We start from the raw sequence: 14,799 nt of genomic DNA on the forward strand, positions 1-14,799 counted from the left end.
TAAAGTACACCACTTTTACAACTATTCACTATTCATTGTCTTTAACACAGTGGCGCTTTTGTAGAAACGTCGAGCAACGTTCCGTCCGGTACTAGAAGGCCAGCAGGGACCCTATATAAAGAGCGGAGGTATCGCAGTCAAGACGGTTCACGAGAGAAGGTTCACGGCAGGGGTTCAGAACACGGTCGACTACAGCACAGTTCAACGGTTTGGTTCTGTACGGAGCATTACGACGGTTCAGTGCGGAGTACTGTAAAGTACAGTTGAGACGACTGGCGTCTTGATCTTGGTCTGTGATCGAGTCCGACACAACGAGCCCAGTGTGTGAAGTCAGTCCTAAACTGTTGAACCCAGTGCATGCCCGGAACGAGACGGAGAGGCCAGTGCAAGAGTTGATAAGGCGGTACGGTGTTATTGAAGAGATATTTGTACAGTGTACGTGTTGCCAATTGTACAGTATTGGCTGTTCAACTATTTATTCAACTATTAAAGTGTTACGTTACTCTGGAGCCCTGAGTTGTCAAGTTCTTTACGTTGGTGGTGTATGGTGCAGTTTGCAGAGAGCCTGGATAGTGAGATTCGTAACACTATGATCACGTCTAGATTATAGACTACCACACGCTATAGATTTAGTTCTGGATCTTTATCTAGAGTCTATTTAGTCTAGACCAAAACCTAGAGCTAGTCCAGGATGGCTGCCTGGTCGTGCGGTTTCCGCGCTGGACTGTCGTTTGGATTTATCGATGGTCCTGGGTTCAAACCCCTCGCTCCCATCTCCCGTCGTACTGCGGGAGATTTGGTCTAGGAAGTAAACTATCTTCAACTCTGAAGGAACATCCGAAACATGTACAAACATTTCCTAGACCTAATCTAGATTCTAGATCGAGAACTACATTCTTGATCGAGATCTAGATAGATATAAATCTTCAAGAGTCTACATACAGATCTAAATTAGATCTATATCTAGAACTAGTCAAGAAATCGTGTAGATTTAGTCCAATTCTAGTTCTAGTCTGAATTCTAGTTCTAGATTTTAAATCTAGATACTAGTTCCATCTAGATCAAGTCTAGATCTAGATCAAAAACTAGTCCAGAGATCTAGTCTAGATGTAGATTTAGATTCTAGATCTAGACTATATCATATCTAGAACTAGTAAAGAAATCTAGATCTTGTCTAGGTCTAGATTCTATATTTATTCTATATTCTGGATCTAGTCTAGACCTATTAAGTAAATATAGTATTGTAACTCTCTAAGGCAGGCACTCAACGAAAGACAGGTCGGCAACAGTAAACGATGTATTTATTTATGATAACTAGTATAAGCATCAACAAATAGTAATAGTTACTAGAATCTAGTTAGACTTGGACTTCTGCTATAAAGTCACAGGGAGTAATATGTCTAAGTTCTAAGAGTCCTACTTCATACCAGAACACAGAACAGACCACCGACACACTTCCCAGTGTCGCTCCAGGTCTCAGACATAGTTTCCTAGTATCACACAGGACAGCACTCAGCACCAGACTGTTCAGACTCCCATGACTTTTAGCCGGCTCACAACAGTCCTTCTTCCTGTCTCTATATGTCTTTCACTAGTCGTGTTCAGTAGTGCTCAGATGCGCACCATTAGTGTAGCGCGGGAGCGGGGTTACAACAATAGTCTAGAGCGATTATGATCAGGAGTAGTAGGCCTATTAGTGGGTAATAGTGTATTAGCCTATGCTGTTCGCATGGGAAACCTGTTCAGTTGTGCAGGTCCCTTTTTTATTTCTTACTACGTCTACTTCAATATATTAATCGAAATTGTTGGGAAGAAGTAGATATCTTGGAGCAGTGGCGTCATTGGGGGAGTGGCAGGGCGAGGGTGCGATCCGCACCAGTCGACACCATTTTGGGGGTGACAACCAAGTTGGAAAAATTATAACTTGGTAAAAGCTGACACATGGGAAAAGATAATAATAAAATCTCTAGATATATGCCAAAATATACCTTGACATATCTAGATGGTAGTTTAAGTGTACTGTAAATGATACAGCACAACGTTATACCATTTAAAGTATAACGAAAGAAACCTGTTCACATGATGTTAAGTCTGTTTATAATTTTAATTAAATATTATTGTAAAATGTGCAATAACATTTGAATAAATGTAATTAACATTGGGATTTTACATTTGAGTAAAAATCAATAAAAGTAGGTAATCAGCTCACTGTATTGGTTAAAAAAAAAACAACTAGCAATAGTGTTTATTGGAACATTTCAAGAAAGTTGATGGGGAGGGATGACAGCCTGAGCTACCGCACCAGGTGCCACCAACACTGTATCGGGAGGTTTCCATGCTGATCTTAGGTGATCACTTAACGTTACTCTACTTATTCCAGAAGAGTTAGAAGAGTCTTATCAAAGACGACGTGTTGCACTGTTTGCCTTTATTTGAAAAATAACGCCAAATTTCTTTAAACGATCAAAACATTGGTGAATTTGATGGGGGCCACCTCTTAGTTTGTGTGATAACACAAACTCTCTTTGTAATCTTGTTTTCTTGAGGATTTGAATAAGAGATTGACACTTTACAAAAACAGAGAGATCAATCAGATATTCATTATAAGACATCAGTTAGGCCAGGTTCACATCTAACTTCACATTAACTTTCACCTATACTTTGGTCTGCTGGACCGCTGGGACACCACCCAAGATCTGTCAACCTTCTTTCTCTATTCTTCTCTGTCATTTGTCTTTGATAAATTTTCATTCTGATGTTCTTTCTGAAAATATTGAAACCTGCCTTTTTACCTGCCTGGGTGGACCACTAAGGGGCCGATTTTGAGTTTGTGTTTCTACACATACTGGCTTTGTAACCTTGTTATATATTATTGTTTTTTAAGATAATTTTATTTTCGGAGCGACGCTATAAACTCTTCTCAATCTAAATCAGCTTTTCTTAACCTCTGGGCCGCAGTTCACTGACGGGATTGAAGGTATCTTTTTAATTTTTCTAGGGAAAATCGAATATATTTCCAAAGTAGTTTGAGCCTATAAGTTCATATTTGTATATTTAACAAGTAAAAGTATTATAGTATTATTGAAAATCTTCTTACAAATTAGACATTTGTATATGCATCGGCTCAACTATTTCTACACTCAACTATTTCTACACTCAACTGTTTCTACACGTTTAGACTGTGGTTATTTTCCAGAGCTTTTACCCATCACTCTGTTGACGTCTTCTGGTGACTAGAACAATCCTGCTACAAGAGGTTTCGCTTCAAATAAAGATAACCTTCCGCACCAAATAAAAACCTCCTTAGGCTACATGTCCCTCGATTGTCTCTCACACTGGAGTGTTCTCCCCTTCCACTCAGATTGAACTGCCCTTTTTTTTTAGTAGGATAGTGCACTGTAGACGTCATGGGAATGTGTTGGTGCATCTTAGAATGCAAGAGAACGCTAGCTATCGAATAGGAGACCACCAACATAATTCCTTTTTTCTGCTGAAGGTTTAGAAACACTACTCATGTGTGTGTGTTTGCGTTTGTGTGTGTGTTTATACTTAGGGTTAGGGTTAGGTTTTACGTGAGATTAGGGGTTTGGGAAAAATCGCCACTTCTCAAAAGTTCCGCTAGTGACTAGTCTCACACACACACATGTCTATGCCTTGTTTCATACAAATGTCTATGCCTTGTTTCATACAAATGTTTATGCCTTGTTTCATACAAATGTCTATGCCTTGTTTCATACAAATGTCTATGCCTTGTTTCATACAAATGTCTATGCCTTGTTTCATACAAATGTCTATGCCTTGTTTCACGCACATGTCTATGCATTGTTTCATACAAATGTCTATGCCTTGTTTCATACAAATGTCTATGCCTTGTTTCATACAAATGTCTATGCCTTGTTTCATACAAATGTCTATGCCTTGTTTCACGCACATGTCTATGCCTTGTTTCATACAAATGTCTATGCATTGTTTCATACAAATGTCTATGCCTTGTTTCATACAAATGTCTATGCTTTGTTTCACGCACATGTCTATGCATTGTTTCATACAAATGTCTATGCCTTGTTTCATACAAATGTCTATGCCTTGTTTCATACAAATGTCTATGCCTTGTTTCATACAAATGTCTATGCCTTGTTTCATACAAATGTCTATGCCTTGTTTCACGCACATGTCTATGCTTGTTTCATACAAATGTCTATGCCTTGTTTCATAAAAATGTCTATGCCTTGTTTCATACAAATGTCTATGCCTTGTTTCATACAAATGTCTATGCCTTGTTTCATACAAATGTCTATGCCTTGTTTCACGCACATGTCTATGCCTTGTTTCATACAAATGTCTATGCCTTGTTTCATACAAATGTCTATGCCTTGTTTCATACAAATGTCTATGCTTTGTTTCACGCACATGTCTATGCCTTGTTTCATACAAATGTCTATGCCTTGTTTCATACAAATGTCTATGCCTTGTTTCATACAAATGTCTATGCCTTGTTTCACGCACATGTCTATGCTTGTTTCATACAAATGTCTATGCCTTGTTTCATAAAAATGTCTATGCCTTGTTTCATACAAATGTCTATGCCTTGTTTCGTACAAATGTCTATGCCTTGTTTCATACAAATGTCTATGCCTTGTTTCATACAAATGTCTATGCCTTGTTTCACGGACATGTCTATGCCTTGTTTCATACAAATGTCTATGCCTTGTTTCATACAAATGTCTATGCCTTGTTTCATACAAATGTCTATGCCTTGTTTCATACAAATGTCTATGCCTTGTTTCATACAAATGTCTATGCCTTGTTTCATACAAATGTCTATGCCTTGTTTCACGGACATGTCTATGCCTTGTTTCATACAAATGTCTATGCCTTGTTTCATACAAATGTCTATGCCTTGTTTCACGGACATGTCCATGCCTTGTTTCACACACATGTCTATGCCTTGTTTCATACAAATGTCTATGCCTTGTTTCATACAAATGTCTATGCCTTGTTTCACGGACATGTCTATGCCTTGTTTCATACAAATGTCTATGCCTTGTTTCATACAAATGTCTATGCCTTGTTTCATAAAAATGTCTATGCCTTGTTTCATACAAATGTCTATGCCTTGTTTCATACAAATGTCTATGCCTTGTTTCACGGACATGTCTATGCCTTGTTTCATACAAATGTCTATGCCTTGTTTCATACAAATGTCTATGCCTTGTTTCACGGACATGTCTATGCCTTGTTTCATACAAATGTCTATGCCTTGTTTCATACAAATGTCTATGCCTTGTTTCATAAAAATGTCTATGCCTTGTTTCACACAGATGAAGAGGAGATAAAAACTTATTATTGCAAACAAAAAAAACTTTGAAACCTTTAAATCTAAGAAAATAGAATGACCTTCTAATCTAAGAAAATAGAATGACCTTTAAATCTAAGAAAATAGAATGACTTGTCCATGTTTACAACGTGTTTCATTGCAATAAATATTTTGTTTCAGAAATGATTCCGACTGGGATGATGATGTCAGCATGCCAGAGACCTTAGAACAGGAGAGTGTTGATGCTAGGCACTACCGGTAAGCTTCTTGTTTACATGTATGCACCACCTGAAGACATTGAACTCATTTAAAAACATTAGATTTAGGAGATCATAAAATCTGTCCGGCACAGTAGAACGTCAGTTATCCGGAACGTCAAATACCCAGTACGTTAAATCATGGGCGTAGCCAGCATTTATTTTTCAGGGAGGGTTGGGCCCTCATATATACACACTTATATATAAATATATATTTTATTTTTATATATACTATATATATATATATATATACTATAAAGTAGAATGTAAGGCGTATGTATGTGCCGAATAGAAATCAAAACCGTTAGACCAATCTTGATAAAACTTGGCAGAAATGTTCCTTTGGTACTAACTTAGCTTAGACCGTAGTGTATATAGTGTAGCCCTAAAACAACATTAAGACCCTCAAAAAAAAAAAGTTGACTAACTCTATTAAAGATATAGTATTGTATGGATCAAGGCTTTGTTTACCATGTTGACATGAGAAAAGATCGAAAGGATTTAGATTTATATCTAATTTTAAGAACTACACTTTGCACATATAGTTTTTTACTTTGACACATGAACATAGTATTTATAGTCCATTCATTTCATATTTTATTCAAATTAACATTCAAATTTGTTTTTCTAAAGCATTTTTACATGAGTGCAACTCTATTCTTTATATCGCGTTAATTCAGGTCAATTAGCTATTTTTAGCTCCATTCATAATATTTTTTTTATTCATGAATTCATGCATTTACCCATAACATTAATTATTTTCTAATGCACTATATCAGTATACGTATATGTCATTTATCTTCTATACATCTGCCCTTCATTCCTTCGGACGTTTTTTTGTATCCTAGAATAGTTATTCCTGGAGTTAGTGGAAAAGCATTTAAAAAGCCGCTTTTGACAGCAAGGGGGTCTGGATCGAAGCTTCGGTGCCAAGCATTATTTCCGGTATTTGAAACTAAAAAAAAAAAAGCTTAATGCTTATTCTGAGGTATCTTAGCTAGTGCATTATACTGCTACCCTTGTATTAAAAAATTCTTAGTCAAAGGTCAAATCTGTCACTCAATGCACTTTATTAATGATACCCAGAGACTGGTAGAAATTCGTAACTTTATTTGTGCTTTAGTTTATTATTGGTCGGGGAAGGGTAACCAAACAACTTCTTTCATGGCATTTAATGACTTGAACTTTTTTTTCTTTGTATTTGAAGAGGGGGTTTTAATATCAAGAAACTCCTTGGCTTCGATCATCGAATTTTTTTTATTTGAGAGTTTTTAACATCAAAACTCTCTTGGATACCCTCATGCATTATTTCCGATATTGAAAACTAAAAAAAAATGCACATTTTGAGGATTATTATCCTGCTACTCTTGTAATAAAAATGAACTGTCGAAAAACAAATTTGCTATTCATTGCACTTTATTAATGAAGCCCAGCGGCAGAAATTGATAACTAGAGTTTTACTGTAGTTTTTTTAAAATTATTATTAGAAGAGGGAAGGTGTCAGGGTTGAGTTAAGGCCTTAGCTCGTTTTCCCGGGCCCCTGACATTCAACCAGGCACCTTCGTGCTTGCAATAAATAAGTGACTCAGTGTTGACTATGTAAATGTTTAATGATATGAATTTAAGTTATGATGAACATTCTAATATTGTGGATCTAGTAATTAAACAATAAATTCTACACCTTGCTGTCCCACAACGTACACATTACTGTTCGAAACCACAACACAACACACTGCTGTCTCTAGTCACCAGCGTAGACTTCCAATCCCATACTAACTCCCTGTAGAGACATAAATAAAGACAAACTAAAAGGTCTAGTATACTATGGCATCGAAAACAATTGCGAAATGCAGTCATGCCTTAGATACTCACCCTAAACAGGGGAACACAGAAGAATCTCAAAGAAAACGTTTCACCAGCGTAATAACAAAAAAAACGCTCCACCAGCTTACAAGCAAGGCAACAAAAAGAAAGTGCGTTCAAAAATTGTGCACTTAATACACATTGGTGCTAGAATGCCATAATCTACGCACCGACATTCCCCCTCTCCCCCCAAACTGGTTCTTACAAAGTATGGACCAGTTTCCGTACCTCAAACTGAAAGAAAAGTAAGAAGATATGGCAACTACAAGGTAAGCACATCCATCTAGGAAAATTCATCAGCATTAACATCACTCTTCCAAACATAACAACTTAGAAGAAAAATTACAAGCAAGGCAACAAAAAGAAAGTGCGTTCAAAAAGTGTGCACTTAATACACATTGGTGCTAGAATGCCATAATCTACGCACCGACAGAAGGGAAAGGAGGTTAACCTTAAAACCCCTCTTTGCTACGCTCATGGAATTTGGCGACTGTAGTTTGTTTTAGTTTTGTATTGAGGATGGGGTTTTTAACGTCAAAAAACTCTGGAGGGGAGGGGTTAAATTGGTGACTGCTGGTGTTTTAATTTTTGTTTTATTGAAAGGGGGGATTAAACTTAAACTTAACCCCCCCCCCGGCTGCGCTGGTGACAAGTGATGTATTAACATTAAAATGTTACCTACCCCCCCCCCCCCCCCGGCTGCACTGGTGCAAGTGTTTTAACATTCAAATGTTACCTAAAAAAAAAATTACGAAAAAACAGTAAAAATTTCCACTGGGGGGGGGGGAATTCAACGCCGAACACACCCCTAGCTACGCCCATGCTTCAAATATCCATACTGTATTTTTTTGCTTTACAATAAGTTATGTAAGCTGATGTGCAGCTAAAGATTAGCGATTATTAATATGGTAGTACTACTAATGGTATGTTAGTAGGTACAGCGCTCTGTTTTGTTTATTTTTTTCTATATGTGATAAACAAGACCTAATATAGTTTTCATTATGTTTTCTTACAAAAATCAATGAGGTCCCCAAAACAATTGAAAGCATCAGACGACTATGAAGAAATGGATCTACAGACAAACCAGGTAAAACTTGTTTGTTTCAAAGTGGTATTAGACAATGGAAATGTACAAGTGTCAATGAAGCAATCAAAATACTTATAGAAGGGAAGAATTGGACATTTACAGTACTTTAAGATTTAGGCCCTATTTCCCTTTTTCTATAATAAACAAAATTAATTAATTACCATTAATCAATCTAAATATTTGTTATATGGGTTTCAGTCAAGTGTTTCTTTTTTTTTTAGAATATATGCAAAATGAGTTGTATTTTAATATTTACACATTTCCGCTGCTATCCTGAGCTGGTTGTGTGTATTTCAATAGGCTTCATATCTGATTTTTGTACCTTTTGTTCTTTTGTAATGTTCACGCTTAAATCCATTCTCTCAAGGACTAAATCCATTCATTCCTGGACTAAATCCATTCATTCCAGGACTAAATCCATTCTCTCAAGGACTAAATCCATTCATTCCTGGACTAAATCCATTCTCTCCAGGACTAAATCCATTCTCTCAAGGACTAAATCCATTCATTCCAGGACTAAATTCATTCTCTCAAGGACTAAATCCATTCTCTCAAGGACTAAATCCATTCATTCCAGGACTAAATCCATTCTCTCAAGGACTAAATCCATTTTCTCCATGACTAAATCCATTCTCTCAAGGACTAAATCAATTCTCTCAAGGACTAAATCCATTCTCTCCAGGACTAAATCCATTCTCTCAAGGACTATTTCCATTCTCTCCAGGACTAAATTCATTCTCTCCATGACTAAATCCATTCTCTCAAGAACAAAATGCATTCTCTACAGGACTAAATCCATTCTCTCAAGGACAAAATGCATTATCTACAGGATTAAATCCATTCTCTCAAGAACTAAATCCATTCTCTCCAGGACTAAATCCATTCTCTAAAGGACAAAATGCATTCTCTAAAGGACAAAATGCATTTTCTACGGGACTAAATCCATTCTCTCAATGAATAAATGCATTCTCTCCAGGACTAAATCTATTCTCTCCAGGACTAAATCCATTCTCTCCAGGACTAAATCCATTCTCTCAAGGACAAAATGCATTCTCTACAGGACTAAATCCATTCTCTCAAGGACAAAATGCATTATCTACAGGATTAAATCCATTCTCTCAAGAACTAAATCCATTCTCTCCAGGACTAAATCCATTCTCTAAAGGACAAAATGCATTCTCTAAAGGACAAAATGCATTTTCTACGGGACTAAATCCATTCTCTCAATGACTAAATGCATTCTCTCCAGGACTAAATCCATTCTCTCAAGGACTAAATGCATTCTCTCCAGGACTAAATAAATTCTCTCCAGCACTTAATCTATTCTCTCCAGGACTAAATCCATTCTCTCCAGGACTAAATCCATTCTCTCAAGGACAAAATGCATTCTCTACAGGACTAAATCCATTCTCTCGAGGACAAAATGCATTATCTACAGGATTAAATCCATTCTCTCAAGGACTAAATCCATTCTCTTCAGGACTAAATCAATTCTCTCAATGACTAAATGCATTCTCTCCAGGACTAAATCAATTCTCTACAGGACTAAATCCATTATCTACAGGATTAAATCCATTCTCTCAAGAACTAAATCCATTCTCTCAAGGACCAAATCCATTCTCTTCAGGACTAAATCCATTCTCTCAAGGACTAAATCCATTCTCTCAAGGACAAAATGCATTCTCTCCTGGACTTAATACATTCTCTCCAGGACTAAATACATTCTCTCCAGGACTAAATCCATTCGCTACAGGAATAAATCCATTATCTTCAGCACTAAATCCATTCTCTCCAGGACTAAATGCATTCTCTCCAGGACTAAATACATTCTCTAAAGGAATAAATCCATTCTCTTCAGCACTGTATCCATTCTCTTCAGTACTAAATCCATTCTCTCCAGGACTAAATCCATTCTCTCAAGGACTAAATCCATTCATTCCAGGACTAAATTCATTCTCTCAAGGACTAAATCTATTCATTCCAGGACTAAATCCATTCTCTCCAGGACTAAATCCATTCTCTCCAGGACTAAATCCATTCTCTCCAGGACTAAATTTATTCTCTTCAGAACTAAATCGTGGCGCTGGTTGAGACATGAAGTGTGGCGCTGGTTGAGACATGAAGTGTGGCGCTGGTTGAGACATGAAGTGTGACGCTGGTTGAGACATGAAGTGAGACGCTGGTTGAGACATGAAGTGTGGCGCTGGTTGAGACATGAAGTGTGGCGCTGGTTGAGACATGAAGTGTGGCGCTGGTTGAGACATGAAGTGAGGCGCTGGTTGAGACATGAAGTCTGGCGCTGGTTGAGACATGAAGTGTGGCGCTGGCTGAAACATGAAGTGTGGCGCTGGTTGAGACATGAAGTGTGGCGCTGGCTGAGACATGAAGTGTGGCGCTGGTTGAGACATGAAGTGTGGCGCTGGTTGAACATGAAGTGTGGCGCTGGTTGAGACATGAAGTGTGGCGCTGGTTGAGACATGAAGTGTGGCGCTGGTTGAGACATGAAGTGTGGCGCTGGTTGAACATGAAGTGTGGCGCTGGTTGAGACATGAAGTGGCGCTGGTTGAACATGAAGTGTGGCGCTGGTTGAGACATGAAGTGTGGCGCTGGTTGAGACATGAAGTGTGGCGCTGGTTGAGACATGAAGTGTGGCGCTGGTTGAGACATGAAGTGTGGCGCTGGTTGAGACATGAAGTGTGACGCTGGTTGAGACATGAAGTGTGGCGCTGGTTGAACATGAAGTGTGACGCTGGTTGAGATATGAAGTGTGGCGCTGGTTGAGACATGAAGTGTGGTGCTGGTTAAGTTGAGACATGAAGTGTGGCGCTGGTTAAGTTGAGACATGAAGTGTGGCGCTGGTTGAGACATGAAGTGTTGTGCCTTTTAAATTGAGACATGAAGTGTGACGCTGGTTGAGACATGAAGTGTGGCGCTGGTTGAGACATAAAGTGTGACAATAGTTGAGACATGAAATGTGACGCTGGTTGAGACATGAAGTCTGGCGCTGGTTGAGACATGAAGTGTGGCGCTGGTTGAGACATGAAGTGTGGCGCTGGTTGAGACATGAAGTGTGGCGCTGGTTGAGACATGAAGTGTGGCGCTGGCTGAGACATGAAGTGTGGCGCTGGTTGAGACATGAAGTGTGGCGCTGGTTGAGACATGAAGTGTGGCGCTGGTTGAACATGAAGTGTGGCGCTGGTTGAGACATGAAGTGTGGCGCTGGTTAAGTTGAGACATGAAGTGTGGCGCTGGTTGAGACATGAAGTGTGGCGCTGGTTGAGACATGAAGTGTGGCGCTGGTTGAGACATGAAGTGTGACGCTGGTTAAGTTGAGACATGAAGTGTGGCGCTGTTTAAGTTGAGACATGAAGTGTGACGCTGGGTGAGACATGAAGTGTGGTGCTGTTTAAGTTGAGACATGAAGTGTGACGCTGGTTGAGACATGAAGTGTGGCGCTGGTTGAGACAGAAAGTGTGATGCTGGTTGAGACATGAAGTGTGGCGCTGGTTGAGACATGGTGTGTGTCGCTGGTTGAGGAAAGCTACTAAAGCGTGCTTGTTTTAAGACAGGAAATATAAATATTTATGACGGATAATTAAAGAAAGTGTCTCAACTGAACGAACCCTGATGGTTGTGGGATTTAACAGTTTTATGCAACGTCTGAATGAATGCAACAAACAAGGCAAATACAAGTTGATGTTTAGGCTTAAACGGACGAAATCACCTTCCAAAGAAAATAGCTACTTTTCATTCAGCAGGCGGAAAGGTTTAACTATATTCTACTTCCCAACATCTGACCAGCTACTAATTGACCAGGAATAACGTTTTCCAAGATCCAACTTCAGAGGCTCTTGAAGGAGTAGTTTAAAGAATTTCAAGCTGAAATTTTGCACAATTATTCATTGGCATAGACAAGACATGAATCAAAAAACAAAATTAATTTTTATCTGACAATAAATTTAACAAATTAATTATTTATTAATTAACTATGGTAAGTTATTATTTAGGTTTGTATTGAACAAGGAAAAGAAATTGTAATTGATTGATGTGGTGGTATAAGTTGAATTAGTACCTAAGTTGCCGTTTTGTAACAATAACACTTTCTATTCTCATAACTTCTTCACTGGCACAGTGGTTAGTGTGTTTGCTTGAGGAGGCTTGAACCCTTGAGTTCGAATGCAGGTCTTTCAACTTATTTTTTTTAAATAAGATCATGGTAACATTCAGCTGGATCCCCCCCTCTTTTCAGGCTCTTTCTCCCCACACCCCTTTCCTAACTGGCCCAGAACATTGAATAGGATCATTGCATAGCAAGAAACCTAACAGCATGAAATTGAGCTAAACAAACAATTGATCAAAATATTTTTAATCGCTCAGATTTATTTTTGTAAGTCTAGATCTATTCCAAATTTAATTACATGACTGATCTTAAATAATTAATACAACTACACTTCATTAAATATATAAAATATATATATATATATAATTTTTTTTTTCAAAAAGTATTTTTTAAAAATTCTCTTGTATAATTTTGTTGATGTGGTCTGCGTGTCGAAAATTAAAAAAACAAAACGAATACGTTTTGGACTCACTGTTCCACACTCGAATATAAATAAGTCTATTGGTCTTTTCCACACAGGTCCTGAGGGATGAGCAGAATTATCCACACAGGTTTCGGACATCTCGTTCTAGCATTGAACGGAATGATGTGTATTCTGAACCAAGTCAATCTGAAGAAAACTATCATGAAGACAAACCTAACATTTCCTCCCACGCACACAGTACATTAGTTTAACATTTCCTCCCACGCACACAGTACATTAGTTTAACATTTCCTCCCACGCACACAGTACATTAGTTTAACATTTCCTCCCACGCACACAGTACATTAGTTTAACATTTCCTCGTAAGCACACAGTACATTAGTTTAACATTTCCTCCCACGCACACAGTACATTAGTTTAACATTTCCTCCCACGCACACAGTACATTAGTTTAACATTTCCTCCCACGCACACAGTACATTAGTTTAACATTTCCTCCCACGCACACAGTACATTAGTTTAACATTTCCTCCCACGCACACAGTACATTAGTTTAACATTTCCTCGTAAGCACACAGTACATTAGTTTAACATTTGCGCCCACGCACACAGTACATTAGTTTAACATTTCCTCCCACGCACACAGTACATTAGTTTAACATTTCCTCGTAAGCACACAGTACATTAGTTTAACATTTCCTCCTAAGCACACATCACATTAGTTTAACTAAGACCTACATTGACAGTTTACATGTTGCTGTTTTTAAAAACATTTACACCAACACTTTAAAACAATACTTCCTGAACACTGACTTCACGCTGTGTACCTACTACATAAAAAAACAATTACACTGTCGGAGAAACAGTGATTCTCAAAACACATTTCTAAAGAGACAGTTATTCACAAAACACCTAACCCTAACCCTAACCCTAAAGACACAGTGATTATCAAAACAAATTTCTAAAGACGCAGTGATTCTCAAAACAAATTTCTAAAGACGCAATGATTCTCAAAACACATTTCTAAAGACACAGTGATTGTCAAAACACACTTCTAAAGACGCAATGTTTTACCAAGAACTGACAAAGTAGGAATGATTTTTGTGTCTAAATTTGTCTTCTATAATCATTTCTTTACTAGACACCATTCTGTCTTATACGTTTTACCTTGTTTTTATTATGGACATTCTACACAGTTTTATAAATCATTTTTGTTTACATCTAAGTTTTTAATAACAAATGTTTTGATAAAAAATGTGTTTTTGTATATGATTGTGAACCTATATATGGCTGCTTGGTCGTGCGGTATGCGCGCTGGACTGTCATTCAATCGCCTTGATGGTCGCGGGTTCACATGATGCCCGCTGCCATCCCCCCTCCTATTGATTGAGTTTTGGACTATGTCACTTGGCTCTAGAGCTCGAGATTATCTTCAACTCTGAAGCAACATCTGAAACATGGAAAACAAACAGTTGAATCGCGTATTAAAGGTTTCACCCATCTTCCATGCGATTACAGGGGGGAGGGAGTAGGTTGGATATGGTACAAATTACGATCCGCGGGTCACATGCAGCCCGCCGGAGTCTTTTTTGTGGCCCGCGGGCTATCTATAGGAATAATGTGAGCCGACAGATTATACATATAAAAAATGCAAATATATTCAAACAAAATAATTTTATTTAACATCTATATATATAGGCCTAATTCTCTTCATGGCTCAAGAGTTTAAAC

The 14,799-nt window shown here is 38.0% G+C and overlaps 1 protein-coding gene across 3 annotated transcripts in view; it reads left to right on the plus strand.

Annotated features, from left to right (window-relative positions):
- LOC106071377 (neuroglian-like) overlaps positions 1–13,830 on the plus strand; it is a 232,569-nt gene extending 218,739 nt beyond the window's left edge. For all 3 annotated transcript variants that reach the window (XM_056024540.1, XM_056024541.1, XM_056024542.1), the window contains 3 exons: positions 5,498–5,575; positions 8,464–8,524; positions 13,164–13,830. In XM_056024540.1, the coding sequence (XP_055880515.1) occupies positions 5,498–5,575; positions 8,464–8,524; positions 13,164–13,319 (295 nt within the window). In that variant the 3' untranslated portion in view covers positions 13,320–13,830. The remainder of the gene's footprint in view (positions 1–5,497; positions 5,576–8,463; positions 8,525–13,163) is intronic.
- The last annotated feature ends 969 nt before the right edge of the window (positions 13,831–14,799 follow it).

The sequence above is a fragment of the Biomphalaria glabrata genome, chromosome 3 (genome assembly GCF_947242115.1).
Source record: "Biomphalaria glabrata chromosome 3, xgBioGlab47.1, whole genome shotgun sequence".
Classification (NCBI taxonomy): domain Eukaryota; kingdom Metazoa; phylum Mollusca; class Gastropoda; family Planorbidae; genus Biomphalaria; species Biomphalaria glabrata.